The 24,535-nt window shown below is 36.4% G+C and overlaps 1 protein-coding gene across 1 annotated transcript; it reads left to right on the forward strand.

The window, feature by feature from the left end:
* The first annotated feature begins 17,197 nt into the window (after positions 1 to 17,197).
* Positions 17,198 to 18,937, forward strand: LOC149242207 (uncharacterized). The gene is made up of 4 exons (XM_089367648.1): positions 17,198 to 17,408; positions 17,521 to 17,876; positions 18,140 to 18,318; positions 18,408 to 18,937. Exons 2-4 carry the CDS (start codon positions 17,602 to 17,604, stop codon positions 18,419 to 18,421), a joined length of 468 nt encoding a protein of 155 aa, XP_089223774.1. The 5' UTR covers positions 17,198 to 17,408; positions 17,521 to 17,601; the 3' UTR covers positions 18,422 to 18,937.
* Positions 18,938 to 24,535: the final 5,598 nt, after the last annotated feature.

Here is a 24,535-nt window from a genome sequence, read left to right on the forward strand (position 1 = left end):
TAAGAAGTGATTTTTGAATTTACAGGAAAATAGAAATATTCAACATTTTCCGGAGATTATGGTTAAAATTGCAAAAATTCAGCAAAATAAAAATAGTCAAGGATCTTTGACCAATGCACATTGCCAAAAAGGTGGAGAGTCAACAAGATTTGACCATTAAACGAGTAATAGATAATCAACGAACTTTAATGGCGAGACAAGTGATATAGTCCCTAGTGAGGAAAGGATAATAATAATTATTATAATAATTAGTAATTAGAATCATCATATTAGGTTTTAAAATTTCATGATATGTTTTATATATTAAGAAATAATAATAATAATAATTAATAGTCAACGACATTTGACCATGAGGAGAATTCCATAGTCCATGGAGACGCAAGGACTAATAATAATAAGAATATTAATAATAACAACGAAATTTAATGGCGAGACAAGTGATATAGTTCGTAGCGAGGAAAGGGTAATAATAATAATTATAATAATTAGTACTTAGAATCATCATATTAGGTTTTAAAATTTCATGATATGTTTTATATATTAAGAAATAATAATAATAATAATAATTAATAGTCAACGACATTTAACCATGAGGAGAATTCCATAGTCTGTGGAGACACAGGGACTATTAATAATAATAATAATAATAATAATAAATTAAATTACAAGTTTATGCCAACAACCAAATTGAATTATTTCCATAGTTTCACTCCACAAAATATATTTCCTGTTGGGGGTGGAAAACACTCACACTAATACCGAGAACACGACCATTAAAATATCCTCCACACAATATCCATTACAAAAAAGCATGTTGGACAAATAGAGATTGGCGCTATTCAAGTGAACATTCTCGAGGTGATGTGGATTATAACAAAGGTGGTAATGGTGCTTGTTTGCATTTTCCAGAATTGGGAAATGAGGATTTGGTATGTAGGGTGAATTTCCTGCTTAATATGTTAGGGGAGACCTTATCGGAGAGTTAATCTTGTTCCTTGACCAGTGGTTGTGCTTGCTAAAGGTTGGAGAGAAGAAGCATGGCAAAGTGTGGACTCTAATGCTAATGCAAAATGTAATCTGGGATATAGGCTCGCAAGGACTTCTGGTATCATTATTCATAATGATATTGGTTTTTCGAGTAGCAATAATTAGTGAGAGGCCCCTTTTTGGCATTGGTTTGCTCTCTAGAGTGGAATATGGAGCTTCTGCTTGTGTCTCTTTCTAGGTAATTCCATTACATTTATATTCTGTTGTGTTAGACCTATGTGCTACTCTATTTGATTAGTTAAATTATGAGAGAGAGAACTAAAAGAAGGGGCCATTTGTCTTTTGTTGGTGGTCCTAGCGGTCATCTCCACTCCTCTGCTCATGTATTTTTGGTTGGAAGGCCCATAATATATATGGCCCAATGGAGAGTCGACAACTGGTGACCTTCTAGGCTTCCAGTGGTAAGAGGAGAGAAAGTAAGAGGATCATAGGCCAACTCCAGAAGCTCATCTTCTTCGACGTGTGGTGCCATAACTCTATGGATCTCTTAAATTGGGTTTATTGGTTTGTGATGTGGTGTATTCTTTTTGATCCGAATCTTGGGGGGAGGTCCCCAAGATCTAAAAAAACTGAAATGGATCTTGGGGAGAGGCCCCCAAGAACTGAAAAATCGAAATAGCATAACACAAAATAGAAGAAGAAAATAGAAAAACACAAAATAAAAAAACCACAAAGACCTTTTTTTTTATTAAAACAGATAATAACTGTAAAGGCTACATTGTGGTGGACAATGTGTTCTTTCAGAAAATGTGACTTGTTAATTGTAGCAAATTTTGGTTACAATACCACAAGTAAATTCCATGGGTGGGTAAATGCTATGGGTGAATGAATACCATGGATAGATGTAACATACAATATCAAGGGTGGATGCCACTTACGATACCATGGGTAAATTCCATGGGTGGATGAATACCATGGGTAGATGCCATTTTCCATTCAGATCATTCCTCCCTCCTTAAGAAGAAATGGTCCCCGTTGCGTGAATTTCCGCCCTAAGATTCCTATGTTGAATATTAAGAGCCACTAAAGAGAATGGTTTTGTGTGGTTAACCCATAACCGTGATGAATGAAGATCTGAGGATATAGATACCCTGTAATGCTTGTGACCAACTGTAATACTGATAGTGTGCGACCTAGAAAATGTTCAATGAAGTGTGGGTTTGTGGATGACCCATAACCATGACAAACGAAGATCTGAGGATAAAGATACCCTATAATGCTTGTGACCAATTGTGATACTTACAATGTGCGGCCTACAAATGGACTTCGATGAAGTGTGGATTTTTGGATGACCCATAACCATGACAAATGAAGATATGAAGATAGAGATACCCTATAATTCTTGTGACAAACTGTGATACTAACAGTGTGTGGGATAACAAATGGACTTCGATGACAAGAATTTTGTGCGATTGACCCATAACCATGATGCTGATTGTTAATGAAGTAGCAGATGCCTACATAGCTTGAGGTGGGAGGGCACATCTCAAAATAACTCAAGTTGGATGCTTCTATGTTGAAACTAATGAATCTGAAGTAGGTGCCTAGGAAAGTGAGGTGGGAGGGCATGTCTCCAAAGGGAACCTTCTCTGAATGCTGCTCCAGATTTAAAATGGACATGACTCGATCAATATAACTCATAATCCTTATTATAACCTATTTTGGAAACATAATTACCATTCTACATCTTCCAATGTGTTTGAAATCGCTATTTGGACACTTTGGAAACTCAAATTCACGCCACAACTGTTCATCGTCATAGAAAATATAAGAACATAAACAATTTGAAATCAATGATATCTCCCTCATCTAAACTCTGATTCGACCAATTTTTGTTTTGAAATTGGGCGATTTTTCAAGAGGAGATCAAATATGTAATCAATTTTTTGAAATTCCGCACAAAATCTACAAAAAAGGATAGGAGAGCCCCATCCATGAATTGCCTTTAGAAAAATTGCTACAACACAACTAATTTTAAATCAACAATATCTCCCTCATCTGTTCTTCGATTCGACCGATTTTTTTTTTTTAATTTGGTTTTTTTTTCGGAAAGAATTCAAATACGTTAATTTTTTTCTAATTTTTTCACTAATATTTTTATATCTAATTTTCAAACTCTCCACCCAAAAAAATCCTTCAAAAAAATTAAGAAAAAAAATGTCTTCCCGCTTTGGCCAAGAAAGTGCTCTATGGAGGTCGTAGCATGTGCATAAATATTGTTGAAGATTTATACAAAATTTTTAAACTGTAAAATGAATTAAAACCTCATTCCCATGGTGTCATAATCTAAATCTGATACCACTAATTCAGATCATGGGGGTGTTGGCATTATGACACAGGTTTGGCTCTATGACATAAGTGTTGTCCTTGATGGCAACTCACTCAAATGGCAGATCATAGTTCAAGCTCTTAGAATGAAAGAAAATGAGCTATACGCAGGTTTCTCGTAACAAAGTCATGTATACACACAGGAGTACCGATCACAAGGCACGTATATGTATGCACGCACTTTCATTCAAAGAAAAGCACAGACATGTGGGAAAACTTATGGTTGGTCCATGGTATTTAGTATGACATATTGGAACCTATGGTTTTGGTCCTTGGTATTGCATTTAAAGTGTTGAACCCAAGTATTGGGTCCCTAGTATTAGTTCTCAATGGTTTTGGACCATGGTTTGAGTAAGGTCTAAGACTATAAAAAGGGAAGGAGATCATTTGGCAAGTGCATTGACTTATATGTTGAATATCTTGAGAGGAGCAAGATCTGGAATACTGGTGATTGGTTGGTGAGTTACAGTTGGATCTGAATCAAGGAGGAACCTGAGCATTACATGATGGTTAAGATCTATTGATGGGTCGAGATCTCGAGGCTTGAATTGTAGTATCATTGTGTGATTTTGATCTATTATATTCGGTGCATGATTAGATCTATAAATCTGATAATCTAGGTATAACTAATGTCTGATTAAGTAAAAGGATAAATTATCTTTTATAGATCTGTACGCAGGTTCGACACAGCAGAGGCACATATACACGTAGGTTAAGCAAGTGAAGACTACGTATGCGCTGGTTGGATTTGGCGTAGTTGTGTATGTACGCAGGTTTCTATTAGTGAAGTAGCATACATCTCTTGAAATATGTTTTAGCTGCTTCTGTTTATTACTCCAGTGTTCTGGGTTCAGAATTGGTGTCTGGTTACTCGTAATGTTTTTTGGTTACACCATTCTGAGAAGTTATTGGTTGATTCAGTATTTGTACAAACGAGATTGTTTGTTGCAGATCTACTTGATGTTTGATTGATATTCATGGATCTAGTCTGAAAATTTATGAAACTTGGTCCCTGGAAGAAAAGAGAAGGTTGAAGCCTTCTGTAGGTCAGCACCTACGTATTAGTACCTCAGCTAATACAAGAGCTAAGGGGTTGTAGCTCCCTTCTAGGAGAAGCTGGAGAATAAGAGAAGGTTGTAGCCTTCTGCAGGTTGAAGCCTGTGTACTCATATAAGACTGCACCAGTACAAAATCATTGTATAAAAGGAAGTTTCTAAATTGAAAGAAGATAGAGACATATTGTAGCAGGTGGTTTTCACCCACATTGGGTTTCCACCATATATCTTTTGTTCTTTTGTGTGAATGTCTGCTCTACTTTTCTGTTCCTGCTTACTGTTATATGGTTCTGACACATAGATTAATGATCAACATCTGAATAATAAATTAAATTATAAGTCTGGAAGTTATACGCGAGTTTCATTAGTTAGAATTGCGTATACACGCTATTTCCATTAACTGAAGTAGCGTATACAAATCTTTGTATAAATTGAAAAAGAATTTGACTTAATAATACTGATTCACGCCCCCTCTCAGTATTATTTTCAACAATTGGTGTCAGAGTGGGTCCTTCAGGAGAAGCTTGATCGCTTGAAGGAAGATCTATCATCATGAGCAACTACAAAAAGGAAGCACCAATTAGGCCACCAATTTTTGATGGGAGCAACTTCGTCTATTGGAAGGTATGAATCACTGCCTACTTCAATATCACGGTACAGAAGTTTGGGATATTGTGGAAACAGGATACACATTTCCTTCAACAATTCCTACAGATACGGCTCATAAGAAGCAATATGAAACAAATGCAAAGGCTATCAATGCCCTTTTAGGGAGTCTATCTCAATCAAAATTCGTCAAGGTTATGCCGCTCAAAACTGCAAAAGAAATGTGGGACAAGATCGTTCTGAGCTATGAAGGAGATGATCAAGTAAAACGAGCAAAACTTCAAACTCTCAGAATTCAGTATGAAAATCTCAGAATGTACAATGATGAAAGCGTGGCTAACTATTTCCTTCGTATAGATGAGATTGTTAATTGTATGAAAAACTTGGGTGAAGAAATAAAAGAAGTTGTTTTGGTTGAAAAGGTTCTAAGATCTTTGTCCCCTAAGTTTGATTCAAAAGTTTCTGCCATAGAAGAAAACCAGAATCTATAGAGCCTTACCATGTCACAGCTGCACAGAATCTTAACTGCTTACGAAATGAGAAAAGGTGGACCATCAAATAAGAGAGAAGCTGCATTCAAAGCCTGAGAAAAAGGAGATTACACTGAGTCAGAACATATGTCAAAAGAAGAGGAAGAATCTAATTTTGTCAAGAACCTTCAATGGGGAACTGGAAGATTCAGAGGTAAGCTGCCTTTCAAATGCTTTGCTTGTGGGAGAGTAGGTCATTATGCTGCCAAATGTCCTCATAAAGATAAACTTGACAAAGGCAAGGAACCAGTTAGATGGAACATAAAACAAAATGTAAGTAAGAAGAGCTATTATACACATGAAGACAGTGATGGATATTCAATTAGTGATGAATATGAACAACCTAATGATTATAGACTTTTGATGGATTTTGAAGATGATGATTTCTTGGATGCTATAGATGAAGAAGGTCTCTATGAAGAAATTTATAAACTCAAAATTTGTTTAGAGGAAAGGAATATGATTATAGATACTCTGACATTCCAACTTGCTGAAAGAGAAAAACACAATGAAAAGTTATAATGTGAAATTGTGGGACTTAGAAAAGATATTGAGGAAACAAAAGCTCTTAATCTTAAATTTGCTAAAGGATCTAAAACTTTAGATGAGATTATCAAAGTGCAGCGTTCTCCTCTAATCAAGATAGGTCTTGGATATACTGAAGAAGCATCTCAAGCACAGAAGCAAGCACAAAATCCATCCGCCTCCAAAAGTTATCTTGATGCAACAAGGAGAAGTGAACAGGTTGAAAATCCACAACAAAAGCATAATGCAGATCACCACGTAGGTCAGGGACAATTTACCTCAAGAATGAACAAAGACTACCAGGTAAATTGGGGGCAATCTACTTCAAGGATGAACAGAAGCTACAACCAACCACAAGTAAATCATTTTCAATTTGCCTCAAGAATGGATGTCAATAGAAAATACAATCATTTGCTTGGTAGATTTGATAATCGCAAGAGCTTCTTCAATGGCCAATTTTTCTCTTGTCATAATTTTTGTCAGAAAGAAGCTCAACGTGTTGCCTACAAGACACTCATGACTAGAGAAGCTCAAAAACAAGGGAGTATGACTGGGATCATGAAAAGGACCTACAATAACTTTTCTGCTCTTAAGAATGAAGTAGAATGTTCTATTTGTAACAACCTCGGTCATGAAGATTCTGAATGCAGGGGTGGGTTTCTGCAAACAACTCAGAAGGAGCAAGTTTCATTGAGTCCCAAAACATGGAAAAAGAAAGAATCGCAACCAAAAAGATGTGGGATAGCCTTATATGTAGAAGGACAGGAAAATCAGTGGTACATCGATAGTGGATGCTCAAAACATATGACAGGTGATAAAGATAAACTTCAGTCATATAGTGCCTTAGAAAAGGAAAAGAACATCTCATTTAGAAGTGACACCCCTGCACTCATAAACTTCAGTCATATAGTGCCTTAGAAAAGGAAAAGAACGTCTCATTTAGAAGTGACACCCCTGCACTAATAAAAGGTAAAGGTTCTGTTCTTTTGAAAGAAAAGGTCAAGGCTGGAAATGTTATGTATGTTGATGGCTTAAAACATAATTTATTAAGTGTCAATCAAATGTGTGATCAAGGAAATGAAGTAATATTTCAATCAAATGGATGCATTGTTCGTGAGCAACACGAGAAATAGTGATCAAAAGCATAAGAACTCCAAATAATTTATATATACACAAGGGAGGACAACAAAAATGCTATCTAAACAAGAATTATGAACACTGGCTATGGCATAGAAGATTTGGGCATCTATGCTTCTCACAGATAAGGAAAGCATGCAAATATCAGGCGATTCATGATCTACCTGACATCAGAGCTCTAGAAAATACAATATGCAAATCATGTCAATTTGGTAAGAAAACCAGAACTAATTTCCCTGAGAAGGAAGGATCAGCTAGCATGCCACTTGAACTTGTCCATACTAATGTATGTGGTCCATCTAGGAAAAGGTCACCTCGAGGAGAAGAATACTTTATATTGTTTATTGACAACTTTTCCAGGATGTGTTGGATAGGACTTATGAAGCTAAAAGATGGAGCTTTCGAAAATTCAAATTATTCAAAACCTTGGTGGAGAACAAATCAGATCACAGAATCAAATGTCTCAGGTCTAGTTGAGTAGGAGAATTTACCTCGAATTAATTTTTCAATTTTTGTGAAGAACATGGAATAAGAAGGGAATTCTCTACTGCAAGGACTCCTCAGCAAAATGGAGTAGTGGAAAGGATGAACAGAACAGTTCAACAAATGGCTCGTGCTATGCTTGATGAGTCTAGAACTCCCACAACCTTCTGGGGTGAAGCCACATTTGCTGCAGTTACTATTCTCAACAAGACAAATATCCGAGTAAACAACACTCAGACTCCTCATGAACTTTGGTATGGTAAGACTCCCACAGTAAAATACTTCAAAATTTTTGGAAGCAAATGCTACATCAAGAAGACTGATGAAAATCTTGGCAAGTTTGAACCTAGAGCAGATGAAGGCATTCTCCTTGGTTACTCTCCCCATAGCAAAGCATACAAGTGTTACAATAAAAGACTTGGAAAAATTGTTGAAAGTATTGATGTAGTGGTTGATGAAGAAGGAAACACTCCTAGGCAGGTAAAATCTAAAGATTTCAAAGATGATGAGGACTATCCATCAACATCAAATCAGATTCATGATGAAGAAGAAACCCATGAGGCATCAAAAAAACAGATAAGGATAGAAGAAAAGACTCCATTCAGGTACGTTCAGAAGAATCATCCAGAATATAAAATTTTGGGGTGGAAAGAGGCAGGTGTACGGACAAGAAGAACCATTTCAGAAGCTTCAAGCTATCTAGCATTTCTCTCCTCCACTGAACTAGAAAATGTAAGAGAGGCATGCAAGGATGAATGCTGGGTCATGGCCATGGGGGAAGAAATTGAGCAGATTGAAAAGAATAACACTTGGGAGCTGGTTCCTAGACCAAAAGATAAGAATGTCATAGGAACAAAATGGATATTCAAAAATAAGCTGAATGAAAATGGAGATGTGATTAGAAACAAGGCCAGACTTGTTTGAAAAGGGTATGCTCAACAAGAAGGGATAGACTTTGAAGAAACTTTTGCACCAGTTACTAGACTTGAGGCCATAAGAATGTTCCTTGCTCTTTCTAGCTTTCAGAAGTTCAAAGTATTTCAAATGGATGTGAAGTCTGCCTTCCTAAATGGAGACTTGGATGAAGAAGTATATATTGAACAACCAGATGGGTTTATTTTTGGAAATGATCCAAAACTTGTATGTAGACTCGAAAATGCTCTCTATGGCCTTAAACAAGCTCCAAGGGCTTGGTATTATTTTTTGGATAAGTACCTCCATCAACAAGGTTTTATAAAAGGATCAACTGATAGCAATCTATATATAAAAATTGACAATGATAAGTTGCTAATACTTGTTGTGTATGTTGATGATATCATCTTTGGTAGAAATGAAGAAGACATGAGTCAAAATTTTTCCTTGGTGATGCAGAAAGAGTTTGAAATGTCCATGCTTGGTGATCTCACATATTTTCTTGGTTTACAAGTCCAACAAAACAAAGACGACATTTTTCTATCACAAATGAAGTATCTCAAGTAGACCTTGAAGAAATATGGGATGGAGGATTTGAAACCAGTATGTACCCCTATGGTAACAGGATGTAGCCTCAGCGCAAATGATTAATCGGCAGTAGTACATCAACCAACCTATAGATCCATGATTGGTAGTCTGCTCTATATAACAGGTACTCGACCAGACATTATGCATGCAGTGGGAATAGTTGGAAGGTTTCAGGCAAATCCAAAGGAAACTCATCTTCAGACAGTTAAGAGAATTTTCAAGTATCTTTAAGGAACTCAAAACTATGGCTTATGGTATCCTAGAGGTACAAATATCACACTTCATGCATATACAGATGCAGATTGGGTAGGAAGTATGGATGATAGAAAAAGCACTAGTGGTGGTGCATTCTTCATGGGTCCTAGATTAGTATCTTGGTTCAGCAAGAAACAAAGTTCTATTGCATTATCTACAACTGAAGAAGAATATGTATTTGCTGCATCTTGCTGCACACAACTCCTTTGGATGATGCAAACATTGCAAGACCTTCAAATCAATTGTACTCCACCTATGTCCATGTTTTGTGATAATACAAGTGCAATCAGTATTTCAAAGAATCCTGTCATGCATTCAAAGACTAAGCACATACAGATCAAGTATCATTTTCTCAGGGAACAAGTGCTTGAACAAAAGGTCAAATTGGAGTATGTTCCCTCTAAGGAACAAGCTCTCATCAAACCACTGCCCAGGGAGAAATTTGAATACCTCAGACAGAAGCTGGGGTTAGTTGATGCATCATCTTGCTGTTGAATCTTGTCTGTTTCAGAGAAAAGTGGTTGTACACGAGTTGAATGAGGAGGATCCGCATACATACGTCAGTTTATTAAGGTACAATCGCGTATATGTTGGTTTGAAGAAAAGCAATGGGGCCAGGCTCAGGATGAAAAGAGTCTAATATGGGTCTGACAGAGACCATCTGGCATAGGTTCAAGGGGAGCATATATTCTTCTAATAATGCATTGTTGGAATTATCTTAGAAGATCTTGGTTCAAATTCACAGTTGGTTTGATTTTAGGTGGAACAGGTGCAGAAGGAGAACATGGGTGCCTTTCTGAATAATGATTGACAAAAGTTGTTGATGTTTGTTGTTGATAACTGTCAGAGTCTTGCTGTAGATATTTTGCTTCTATGTCTTATATTTCTTTTATCAAGGTCATGTAACGGCCTATTTTGGTTTCCCCACTATTCGTGGGATGAATTTTATCATGTATCCCCACTTGGTTGGGTGGATGAGTCAATACTGGTATATTCCCATTTGGATGGGAGATGGATGTATGTATGAGTCTTTGGTGATAGGAAGGTCATTTATGATGTATAAAGTCATGTTTCTTTTATAGAACATCTTCTTGCAGACCTTTCCTACAAGTCAGGGGGAGCTTGGATAGCACAACAGAGCAGAGATCTCAGCATGGACTTAGGGGGAGCATAACCCTTTGCCATTCATGTGAAAGGGGGAGAATGACTTTGAGTGACTTTGGGTTGCCATCAAGTCCAAAGGGTGAGATTGTTGGCATTATGACACAGGTTTGGCTCTATGACATAAGTGTTGTCCTTGGTGGCAACTCCCTCAAATGGCAGATCACAGTTCAGGCTCTTAAAATGAAATAAAATGAGCTATATGTAGGTTTCTCATAACAAAGTCGCATATACAGGTGGGTGTACCGATCAGAAGGCACGTATATGTATGCATGCACTTTCATGCAAAGAAAAGCGCGTACATGTGGGAAAACTTATGGTTGGTCCATGGTATTTAGTCTGACATATTGGAACCTATGGTTTTGGTCCTTGGTATTGCATTTAAAGTGTTGAACCCAAGCATTGGGTCCCTAGTATTAGTTCTCAATGGTTTTGGACCATGGTTTGAGTAAGGCCTAAGACTATAAAAAGGGAAGGAGATCATTTGGCAAGTGCATCGACTTATATGTTCAATATCTTGAGAGGAGCAAGATCTAGAATACTGGTGATTGGTTGGTGAGTTACAGCTGGATCTGAATCAAGGAGGAACCCGAGCATTACACGATGGTTAAGATTTATTGATCGGTCGAGATCTCAAGGCTTGAATAGTAGTATCATTGTGTGGTTTGGATCTATTATATTTGGCGCATGATTAGATCTATAAATCTAATAATCTGGGTATAACTGATGTCTGATTAAGTAAAGGATAAATTATCTTTTATAGATCTTTATGTAGGTTCAACACAGCGGAGGCACGTATACACGCAGGTTAAGCAAGTGAAGACTACGTATACACTGGTTGGATTTGGCATAGTTGCGTATGTACGCAGGTTTCTATTGGTGAAGTAGCATATGTCTCTTGAAATATGTTTTAGCTACTTCTGTTTATTGCTGTAGTGTTCTAGGTTCACAATTGGTGTCTAGTTACTGATACTGTTTTCTGGTTACAACATTCTGAGAAGTTATTGGTTGATTTAGTATTTGCACAAAGGAGATTGGTTGTTGCAGACCTACTTGATGTTTGATTGATATTCATGGATCCAGTCTGAAAATTTATGAAACGTGGTCCTTGGAAGAAAAGAGAAGGTTGAAGCCTTCTGTAGGTCAGCACCTACATACTAGTACCTCAGCTAGTACATGAGCTAAGGGGGTTGTAGCTCCCTTCCAGGAGAAGCTGGAGAACAAGAGAAGGTTGTAGCCTTCTGCAGGTTGAAGCCTACATACTGGTATAAGACTGCACAACTACAGAATCATTGTAAAAAAATAAGTTTCTAAATTGAAAGAAAATAGAGACATATTGTAGCAGGTGGTTTTCACCCACATTGGGTTTCCACCTTATATCTTGTGTTCTTTCGTGTGACTATCTGCTCTACTTTTATGTTCCTGCTTACTGTTATATGGTTCTGACAGACAGATTAATGATCAACATCTGAAGAATAAATTAAATTATAAGTCTAGAAGTTATACGTGAGTTTCATTAGTCAGAGTTGTGTATACACGCTGTTTCCATTAACTGAAGTACCGTGTACAAATCTTTGTACAAAATGAAAAAGAATTTGACTTAATAATATTGATTCACCCCCCCCTCAGTATTATTTTCAACAGGGGGGAGGCCCTCAATATGTAAAAAAATTGAAATGGATCTTGGGGGGAGGCCCCCAAGATCTGAAAAATTGAAATGAGAGAGGAGAATAGGAGAAAACACAATAACAAAACCACAATGATTTTTTTTATTAAAACAGATAATAACTGTAAAGGCTATGTTCTGATGGACAATCTATCTTTTTACAAAATATGACTTGTTACTTATAGCCATTTTTTGTTACAATACCACAAGTAAATACCATGGCTAGGTAAATACCATGGGTTGATGTCACATACGATACCATTGGAAAATACCATGGGTGAATGAATACTGACGGTGGGTGCCACTTACAATACCATGGGCAAAATCCATTGGTGATGAATACAATGGGTAAATTCCATGGGTGGATGAATACCATGGGTAGATGCCATTTTCCATTTAGATCACTTTTAGGGGTGGTAATTGGGTCTTCTTGGCTTTGGTAATTTATATTAACAAGTGGAATATCATATGTCAATTTTGGGATCGGGTGAGGGGTTAATTGTGGTTATTTAACTTCCTTTTAGTGTCTATGTGGGGTGGCAATAATTCTTCCACTCTGTGCATGGGTCTGTGAGCATGACTGGAGAGTGGCCAATGTAGCTATTGTCTAGTAGAATTATTGGGGGCTGTGAGGATATTTTAATGACCTACATATGCAGTGAAAAATAGGTAAGCCTCAAAATAATGGGGACCTTAAGGGGTATGTTGTCAACCCTCAAATTTCTTAGCTTTATGAAGAGGGATAATTGGAGCAACCAAATGGTGTTTCCCCTGGGTAGGTAGATTTTCCACCCCCATTTGATTCCCTGGAAGTTCAAATCCTTCAAGTGCATGTGATGGTATATCAACTGGAATGTGATAGACACAATGACAACAACAATGTCATCAATCTTTTAAATAGCATTCAACATAACCAATGACACATCCTTATTCAATAAGACTCCCTTCGTAGAGGGGAAAAGAGGCTCCAGGATTAGATGGATAACTTTGAGGGATGCATGGCACACATGGAATCACATGTTCACGATGCATTATACTACCCCAGTGAGGGTGGAAATGATGCTCAAAATCCTAACAATGAGAATGGGTAATGATACGAGTGTGTTATACATTGTTTTCTGCTCAATTTTGGGCCATGTGGGCCATTGATATGTGGTCTCATAGTTTTATGTTATTATTATCAGTGTCTTTTCATTTGTACTTGATGGCCAAAAAATTTGGTTGGAGTGAGGGCTTTGCATATTTGAAGATTAGCACTACACGATGTAATCTTATCAAGACTTAATAGAAATGGTTGATTTACAACAACAAAAAATGCACAAAATGTCTTATTTTGAAACAATAAAAAATAAAGTATTTAGTAGACACAAACATTCACGTAAGGTTTCCATTTCAACATCAATGCATCCTATTTGATATTGGGATGCAAAATCATTTTTTCAGAAATAGTGCATTATTTCTTCTATATGAAAATACTTGGAGCATTTATACAATATAGGTTGCATTCCCAAAAATGTTTATACAATATATGTTACTGTCATATAATTGTTATGTCTAAATTGTTTTTGTCCTACCAAATTAAAACCTTTTTTCCTTTTATTTCTATATATTTGATCTAACTCATATTATTCGAGTAGGGAAAACAAACACAAGTATAACATATACAATTAAAGACAATGATGACTTTGCTAAGAGGTATTTTTTGTTCAATTTATTTTTGTTTGATTATTATGATTACATTATATAGTTATGTGTTTCTTTTGTTGGGATTATGGCTAATGTGATCTTGATGGAAACCTTATTGAAAAATATGTCCTTGATGTCAACTTGGTTATAATATGACTAATGTAGATGACAGGAATATTGGCATATGTATTTCAGAAATGAGGAAATGTGTTAGCAGTCTTGTTATAGATTTTACTTGAGAGAGAGGTAATTGTGAAGTTTAAAAATTATACATGACCCATTTGAAGAAGAGTCACGTACATACGTAGGTTTTATAAACAAATTTCATGTACATAAATCCTATCCAGGAACCATAACTATGCTAATTATACATAGTATTGAGTCGGCAACATCTATTTGATCCTGTCAATGAATCCCAACAATATTACCAAAGGAGTTTCCTACAATATTGGCAAAGGAAAAAATATATAAAGATATGGATATCAAGGAGTTGACTGTACGAATTATGGATTATGCATGTGTGATCTGATTTAGAACCGATGTGCAGAAAGGAGCAAAGAGAAGGATCATATCTGAATTATCTAAAGATGCATTGAATATATGCTTGATTTATTTTCTTGTTGCAAAATGTTTGAATTTCTAAATCTGTGGTTATAGTACGGATATGATCTGAATGTGTTTACAGAGATCTGTGATTTTGATGGTGAAGTATGAATAATCTATGTTATGTATGCGAAGATGATTTGATTCAATTATTTAAGATATGTACACAAGTTTTCTTCTAGATAGTCGCATGGATACACAATTTGTTTTTCATATTAGCCATGCATATATTCTAAGATATGTTTTTTAGTACATTGAAATTTGTACACGGGTGTTAGATGTAGTAAATGCATACATACGCAGATTTGTTTTATGGAAGTCAAATATATGTACTAGGGTTTGCAATTGTTTCTTGGTGATGACAGTTGATGATGTTTATTCTAATTTATTATTGTTTGTTGATGATGTCTTGATCAAGATTGTATGTGTCTGGTGGTGTTGATTTGATTGATTTGGTTGTGGCTTGGTATATTGATTAGTGATAATGTTGCATTATGATTGGGTATTTAGTGAGCCCTTATTGATATATACACGATTATCTCTTTTTGTGACTCAATAATTCAATGATTCAGTGATTGATATAGTGATCCTAACTTTCATCATTAATATTGGTGTACAAAATTATGAATCTGAAATTGAAAATTTAAATGAACTAAAAGTATTGATACACCCCCCGTCTCTCGATATTTTTCCTAACAATTTTTTTACTATATTTATGCAATGTTGAATAGAGGAAGGTATATGGAAATGTATGTAGATATATGAAACATTGCGGAACAATGTTTTTAATCCCTGCTTCGCACAACCGTTATTCTACCAAAAAAAAAAAACGACACTTTACTTAATATTGCTTAAAATTGTGAATAAAAGAACCATCGTTCCACTCTTGACAAGCAATAGCAAATGCAAAGTTTTCAATAGCCTTGAAAAACTGTCATTCAGAAATGGACTCCAACATCAGCGTCTCTTGAATAATTCTCCAAATTTAATTCCTCATTTGAAAGTCTTTCCACTCCACAACTTTCTCACTCTCTTTCAAGCACGCTGTTAGTATTAATTAATTATGCATATTGGCTCATAAGTGTTACATGTTTCCTGAAAACTGAAAAAGCCTTGCCACTCTAGAGCTTGCTCCATCTCCTTCGGATCTGCTATATCCAACCACTTTGCATATATCGAACAAAACAGACAACTGATTAAAGTTACAAAAGTTCATGTTCTCACATATTTACCTCCTCACAGTCATTCGTTCCACACAAATTCACGACACTATGCACCTGTTCTTTTGTAGAACTAATTCTGTAAAAGTTTAAGATGGAGAAAAGGCTTAAAATGAACTAAGCAAGAAATGAACTAGTAGTAGCTATGATAATGTCAATACCAATGTTAGTTCTCTAAAAGTTTCGTCCGCATCTTCACACTCAACTTTGGCATCATTAGAAAGAATCAGCATTTTTTTCGTTGCCTCAATTCTGCATATTAAATTAACCTTATGCGAAGTGAGGAACGAGAAATATTCACTGAATATAGTCCCCACTCTTTAACAAAGTTTCCCGCACACAAATTCTTGGCAAACAATTTCTCTGCACAACAAAATCATAGTAGTCTCAATTAATATTTCAAAGCTACTTCTGCATATTAAAAAGATAATGAATATAAGATAACATAAAGAATGAAAAACATAAGATAAGATTAAAACCATAAACCATCATTGGGTAGAGAAATAGTAATCACCACTCACAAAATTAGCCTTTTTCATCCATGCCTCGACTTGCATATTAAATTAGTTTTATGGACACTGTGAAGCAAGAAAGTTTCACTCTAAATAGTCCATTCTCTTTAACAAACTCTCTTGCAATTTCTTCGCACACTTTTTCTCCTGCACTTCTCGCATCTCCTTTCTCCACACAACAAAGTAGTAACAATTAGCGGCTGACGTGCAAACTTATCAGTTATGTCATCACTGGGCATAGCAATAGCAATTTTAGGTATAATAATGGCAGAGCAATAGCAATTTTAGGTATAATAATGTTAGATCACTCAGTTGACGAAATGACCACTCACATAAATTTTCTTTTTTATTTTTATTTTAAAATGATTTGTCACACTAACATATAGAAAAAATAAATTGCCCTCCCCAATTGAAATTATGTCATGACTTCTAATAATTTTTTTTATAAATTTGATATTTAGTCTGCTATAAAATTACCGGAAATTAAAAATAAATAAATAATTCAAAACCAAACTTTATTTTCATAAAAAAATATATAAATAGGTTAAGTTTTTCTTTTCATACAAATGGCTGTCCGATTCCGAGGCTTGACCGTTGCGCAATGTTCTGTAGGGTGAAAATACTTTTCCAACACTAGTGCGATGGTGACGCAATCAATTGCCAATAGCTCTTTTCAAATCTAAGTGGAGTCCGAGTTAAAGAATATCACCGAATTTGACTTTTTGGTGAGGCGTGATTTCCACGTCAGTTCCTTCTCTAAATAATGCTATGCCAGTCAATAGCCGCCGTACTTGCAACGCGTTTTACTTCCGCGTTGAATTCATATACAAAACGGGAGCCTTCTATTACTGCGTTTCTCCTTGTGTTCTGCCAATATATAGACATATAGGTATTGGAATTATTAGGCGAGCAGCAGCAGCAGATAGAACAAAGAAAATAATGGTGGGGTGCAGTACTGTAATAGCCTTACTTCTTATCTTTAATTGTTCTCTCATTACTGGTTTTGTCCGTCACAACAGAAGCTCGAACGCATGTGGTCTTCTCTTCTTCGCCGGATATTATTGGTGGTGATCCTTATATTCCACCACCCAGAGGTTTGATGAGATTCAGTTCCAATGAGAAATCATATTACTTTTCTTGCATCTTCTAATAATGTCATTTCTATATCTCCCGTAATGATTTTTGATATGACTTGTTTAATTGCAGAAGAGGGATCAGGGGGAGTTGGAAGAAGACAAGGGGAGTTGGAAGAAGACAAGAGCTAACCAGCCATACATTGGGTATTAAATGCTCCTATGTAGGCTGGCCAGCTATGTATGTCATGGGCGGGCATCATGTAACTCCGGCGAGTACGTTTCCCTTTCCGGCAGCCGATGCGGGACCCACCAAAACCAAAACGCCGCTGACTCCAAAACCAAAACGAGAGCGCGCCAAAACGCATTCGTTTCCCGTTCGAAACTCTGCAAAGCGCCTGGACGAAGCTCTGCAACCCGTCTGGACAGTTTTCCCAGATCATTCCTCGGCCCTATCTTTGTCACAATATTTTCGTCAATAGCCGCCAGGTACAGGTCGCTCTCGGCAGCTGTAATATTGCAATTGCTGTTAGCATTTATGTTATTTCTCTTGCGTATGGCGGTCAGGTTTTAGGTTTTTAATTTCATCCTTCAAATTCCCGTCCACGAAATGATCATAAAACTGCATGTATGCCTTTACATGTTGCTTTTATCTTCTAATGCTCCATGGAATTATTTGAATCTCCTGGGTGTTAATTGGCACAAACTGTTCTAATGTCATTTGTTCACTGTTTTTTATCTCTTGCCTGCAGACTGCCTTCACATCTAAGAAAGACTATGGTAAAGAGAAGCGTGAAGCACAATGGGCTCATGCTCAGCGTACATTACACGGTCTTCATCCACCTGAAACACATGTATTCAATGAGAAGAGTAGCTACCGAGAGTTGTCAGAAATTGCTGAACAAGCAAAGAGGCGTGCTGAAGTTGCCAGGTCAATATTTTCATATTTTGTTTAGATGAATTTCCTCAGTTGCATTTTTTTTCACATTGGTTCTCATGATTTGCCTTTTCTGGTGACAGGCTTAGGGAGTTGAATACATTGAAGGGGCATGTGGAGTCTGTGGTCAAGCTGAAGGGTCTTGATATGAATACTATCCAACAGTCATACACTGTGTGATTTTAATGTAAAGTTTTAGATATATTATTTCACTTGGTCAAATGTAAAGCGATATTCATTTTAAACTTTGAAGTTTTAAGAGAGCTTCGAACTCATTGTAACGTTTCTTTGTAAAAGACTCTGCTTTACTTACTAGTTTGGATGTGAAAGATGCATGTACATGAGGGTAACGGAATGCTGTAAAGGTTACCTAAATTGCCATTGAGCAGGTAGTGGTGTACAAGTACTTGAGCTCTGAACAGTTTAGGGTTGTTGCTAGTTTTGGGTTGTTACAAGTGGGAACATTGTTTAGTTTTGGCATGCTATTGAAGGGTTCTTGCCATATTGTGTGGATATTGAATGGAGCATTGTTCTAAATGTTTGATAACCTACTCTGTTCCATCAGGATTCTTGTAGTTGCTGTGTATATGTTAATAAGCATGGTATTTTGTTACATCTTTCTTCGTTACACTTTGATGAATAACTATGGTGATGATGTACTTCCCTGTTATGGTTTATGGCATGCTTTTTATGGTCGCACATCACCGTTGATTCTGGTGTAAAGTCAATAGTGAGTGTTTTATACCATAACAATAATAGTTTTCTGATTCGTAGGAAAGCAAGTAACCATTAATGGTCAAATCACATGTTGGTCATATTCAAATCCATAGTAGAGGCATATGGAGCAATTGGAACAATTCCAGGGCCTTTAGGCTGAAGCTAACAACAATAAGTGATTACATAGTTACTTGCTACATCTAGTTATGTGAAATAAAGCTGATATTATCTCAGTGCAAATCAATTGTTTTGGATCATATAATTTGTCCAACATCACAAACAAACTGAGAAAACTACTGGTAAGAAATACAAACAAAAAGAAATAAGAAACATAACAGATGTACTGGATCAAAATAACGTTGGCAGTCAGTTGTTTTGACCCAGTACATAAGGGAGTAAACAAAATTTTTATTGTTAAATCATGTATGTGAGATTTGCATCTTCACAATTTGGAATGATAGTCTGAGGTGAGACCATTGTTGAAAGGAATTTCATTTGGGAAATAGGACGAATCATAGTCTGAGCTGGGAGTTGAATGGAAGTTTATAATAAAAGGAAAGGAATTGCATTATAAATATAGATTGATTTTTATTTCTATTCCACTTAATGTAGTGTAAGGTGCATTTTGTTGGTCTGTGTATAATGAGTAATGTCAAACAATAAGGACAATTAACCATAAGAAACCTGGCATTCTTATAGGGATAAGAAGGAACCATAATTTGAGTAAAAGCATTGCTAAAACAAGTTTCCTTTCGGAGGAGGTGGAAGAGTCTATATAATATGGCATAACTTTTCTTTTTTATATAGCAAATATAAAATCTAATATAAATAATATATAAAGAACATATAAGAAATGAAAGAAAAAAGAGGGACAAATTTCTTTAATGATTTTATTTTTACATTGACATTTGAAAAAAATCTACCCATCACAAACGGTACAATCATCTCATTTTTTTTCTTATATATACTAATACATAACCATGAGTTAAGAAATGTATTAGTTTTAGGAGAAATGCATTCATAGACTCATCAAATTATAACAGAAATTATCCCTATACTTTTAAGGTTATGATACTGTAATGGAAGTAATTCCTACCATGGTAAAAACCTTCTCACTGAATAGTAAAAATGTGTTTTATTAAGTAAATTTATATAAGTAGCATTATATGCATCTTTCTTTCCATCTATGGGTTGGTTAAACTACTTTAAACAGAAGCTAGCAATTGACTAATTAAATACTGATTGGGTTTTAATTCAAAAGAAAAGCATTTTTTAATTTAATTTGGTAGTCTTGAACTTAAATTGAACTTAAATTGATTGCTAATTCCTGAAATATTCTGGAAATCCTCAATCAAATTAAAGATACCATCTGGCAATTGGGCTAGGGAATTTGTAAGATTTGGTTCTATTTTAAACAAAACCTCTTAAAAACACAATTTAGCAATTGGCTAAGGAAATCAAATACTGATCATTGGGTTCTATTCTATTTCTTAAAAATGCCACTTATGAACCCAATCTCACAATTGGCTAGGGCTAGGGAATTTGTACATGTACCTGCTACCTAGCATCCATAGAAACCGAAATGACTGCATCATTAATTCTTCCAACTTGATCAGATCTTCAAACAGTTCTTTTCCCAGTTTGCCATCACTCATTCCAAACTCGGCCCTCAAAATAACGTTGGCAGTCAGTTTGTCCATATATTTAGTGATCTCAATTTCACAAGGGCCCCCTCTTGCACTTGTTGTAATGTCACCCCATTCATCTACCAATTCTTTTGTACATTTAGCCATGATCTCAACAGATGCCTGTAGAGGTTTAAAATATAAAAACATTCACTGAAATTATTAAGTAGTATTTTGTTATAAGGGCATCCATGTTTATGGTAGTGCTAGGATTCATCTAATAAAATAAGGGGAAACTAAAAAATGTGAATAGAAGATCATTCTCATGAGTCTGCGATATACAAAAGAAGGATTATATATTGAGATTATACAAAGGGTAACATAGAAAAGCAATGCTCAGACCATTACATTTCTTAAATACTTTTTGAAATACTGGTTGTTAAATGCTCAGAGTGTTTGGCTAGTTAAATACTTGCTGTTTCTTCTGTAATAACATAAATCTGTTAAAGCGAGAGGTTATGTTTCTTATTTCTTTTTGTTTGTATTTCTTACCAGTAGTTTTCTCAGTTTGTTTGTGATGTTGGACAAATTATATGATCCAAAACAATTGATTTGCACTGAGATAATATCAGCTTTATTTCACATAACTAGATGTAGCAAGTAACTATGCAATCACTTATTGTTGTTAGCTTCAGCCTAAAGGCCCTGGAATTGTTCCAACTGCTCCATATGCCTCTACTATGGATTTGAATATGACCAACATGTGATTTGACCATTAATGGTTACTTGCTTTCCTACACATCAGAAAACTATTATTGTTATGGTATAAAACACTCACTATTGACTTTACACCAGAATCAACGGTGATGTGCGACCATAAAAGGCATGCCATAAACCATAACAGGGAAGTACATCATCACCATAGTTATTCATCAAAGTGTAACGAAGAAAGATGTAACAAAATACCATGCTTATTAACATATACACAGCAACTACAAGAATCCTGATGGAACAGAGTAGGTTATCAAACATTTAGAACAATGCTCCATTCAATATCCACACAATATGGCGAGAACCCTTCAATAGCATGCCAAAACTAAACAATGTTCCCACTTGTAACAACCAAAAACTAGCAACAACCCTAAACTGTTCAGAGCTCAAGTACTTGTACACCACTACCTGCTCAATGGCAATTTAGGTAACCTTTACAGCATTCTGTTACCCTCATGTACATGCATCTTTCACATCCAAACTAGTAAGTAAAGCAGAGTCTTTTACAAAGAAACGTTACAATGAGTTCGAAGCTCTCTTAAAACTTCAAAGTTTAAAATGAATATCGCTTTACATTTGACCAAGTGAAATAATATATCTAAAACTTTACATTAAAATCACAGAGTGTATGACTGTTGGATAGTATTTATATCAAGACCCTTCAGCTTGACCACAGACTCCACATGCCCCTTCAATGTATTCAACTCCCTAAGCCTGTCATCAGAAAAGGCAAATCATGAGAACCAATGTGAAAAAAAATGCAACTGAGGAAATTCATCTAAACAAAATATGAAAATATTGACCTGGCAACTTCAGCACGCCTCTTTGCTTGTTCAGCAATTTCTGACAACTCTTGGTAGCTGCTCTTCTCATTGAATAAATGTGTTTCAGGTGGATGAAGAGCGTGTAATGTACGCTGAGCATGAGCCCATTGTGCTTCACGCTCCTCTTTACCATAGTCTTTCTTAGATGTGAAGGCAGTCTGCAGGCAAGAGATAAAAAACAGTGAACACATGACATTAGAACAGTTTGTGCCAATTAACACCCAGGAGATTCAAATAATTCCATGGAGCATTAGAAGATAAAAGCAACATGTAAAGGCACACATGCAGTTTTATGATCATTTCGTGGACGGGAATTTGAAGGATGAAATTAGAAACCTGACCGCCATACGCAAGAGAAATAACATAAATGCTAACAGCAATTGCAATATTACAGCTGCCGAGAGCGACCTGTACCTGGCGGCTATTGACGAAAATATTGTGATGAAGATAGGGCCAAGGAATGCTCTGGGAAAACTGTCCAGACGGGTTGCAGAGCTTCGTCCAGGCGGGTTGCAGAGCTTCCTGAAGGCGCTTTGCAGAGTTTCGAACGGGAAACGAATGCGATTTGGCGCGCTCTCATTTTGGTTTTGGAGTCAGCTGCATTTTGGTTTTGGAGTCAGCTGCGTTTTGGTTTTGGTGGGTTCCGCATCGGCTGAAGGAAAGGGAAACGTACTCGCTGGAGTTACATGATGCCCGCCAGCTATGTATGTCATGGGCGGGCATCATGTAACTCCGGCGAGTACGTTTCCCTTTCTTGCAGCCGATGCGGAACCCACCAAAACCAAAACGCAGCTGACTCCAAAACCAAAACGAGAGCGCGCCAAATCACATTCGTTTCCCGTTCGAAACTCTACAAAGCGCCTTCAGGAAGCTCTGCAACCCGCCTGGACGAAGCTCTGCAACCCGTCTGGACAGTTTTCCCAGATCATTCCTCGGCCCTATCTTCGTCACAATATTTTCGTCAATAGCCGCCAGGTACAGGCCGCTCTCGGTAGCTGTAATATTGCAATTGCTGTTAGCATTTATGTTATTTCTCTTGCGTATGGCGGTCAGGTTTTTAATTTCATCCTTCAAATTCCCGTCCACGAAATGATCATAAAACTGCATGTATGCCTTTACATGTTGCTTTTATCTTCTAATGCTCCATGGAATTATTTGAATCTCCTGGGTGTTAATTAGCACAAACTGTTCTAATGTCATGTGTTCACTGTTTTTTATCTCTTGCGTGCAGACTACCTTCACATCTAAGAAAGACTATGGTAAAGAGGAGCGTGAAGCACAATGGGCTCATGCTCAGCGTACATTACACGCTCTTCATCCACCTGAAACACATTTATTCAATGAGAAGAGCAGCTACCGAGAGTTGTCAGAAATTGCTGAACAAGCAAAGAGGCGTGCTGAAGTTGCCAGGTCAATATTTTCATATTTTGTTTAGATGAATTTCCTCAGTTGCATTTTTTTTCACATTGGTTCTCATGATTTGCCTTTTCTGATGACAGGTTTAGGGAGTTGAATACATTGAAGGGGCATGTGGAGTCTGTGGTCAAGCTGAAGGGTCTTGATATAAATACTATCCAACAGTCATACACTGTGTGATTTTAATGTAAAGTTTTAGATATATTATTTCACTTGGTCAAATGTAAAGCGATATTCATTTTAAACTTTGAAGTTTTAAGAGAGCTTCGAACTCATTGTAACGTTTCTTTGTAAAAGACTCTGCTTTACTTACTAGTTTGGATGTGAAAGATGCATGTACATGAGGGTAACGGAATGCTGTAAAGGTTACCTAAATTGCCATTGAGCAGGTAGTGGTGTACAAGTACTTGAGCTCTGAACAGTTTAGGGTTGTTGCTAGTTTTGGGTTGTTACAAGTGGGAACATTGTTTAGTTTTGGCATGCTATTGAAGGGTTCTCGCCATATTGTGTGGATATTGAATGGAGCATTGTTCTAAATGTTTGATAACCTACTCTGTTCCATCAGGATTCTTGTAGTTGCTGTGTATATGTTAATAAGCATGGTATTTTGTTACATCTTTCTTCGGTACACTTTGATGAATAACTATGGTGATGATGTACTTCCCTGTTATGGTTTATGGCATGCCTTTTATGGTCGCACATCACCGTTGATTCTGGTGTAAAGTCAATAGTGAGTGTTTTATACCATAACAATAATAGTTTTCTGATGTGTAGGAAAGCAAGTAACCATTAATGGTCAAATCACATGTTGGTCATATTCAAATCCATAGTAGAGGCATATGGAGCAGTTGGAACAAT

The sequence above is a fragment of the Pinus tabuliformis genome, chromosome 8 (genome assembly GCF_031772625.1).
Source record: "Pinus tabuliformis cultivar Carrire ecotype Pingquan chromosome 8, CPIR1, whole genome shotgun sequence".
In the NCBI taxonomy this organism is placed as follows: Eukaryota; Viridiplantae; Streptophyta; class Pinopsida; order Pinales; family Pinaceae; genus Pinus; species Pinus tabuliformis.

What these genes read in the sequence shown, in the direction of transcription:
- LOC149242207 (XM_089367648.1), top strand. Translation starts at nt 17,602, where the DNA reads ATGCTCCTATGTAGGCTGGCCAGCTATGTATGTCATGGGCGGGCATCA. An exon ending in TTTTCGTCAATAGCCGCCAG is followed by an intron (nt 17,877 to 18,139) that starts GTACAGGTCGCT and finishes TCTTGCCTGCAG; the next exon opens with ACTGCCTTCACATCTAAGAA.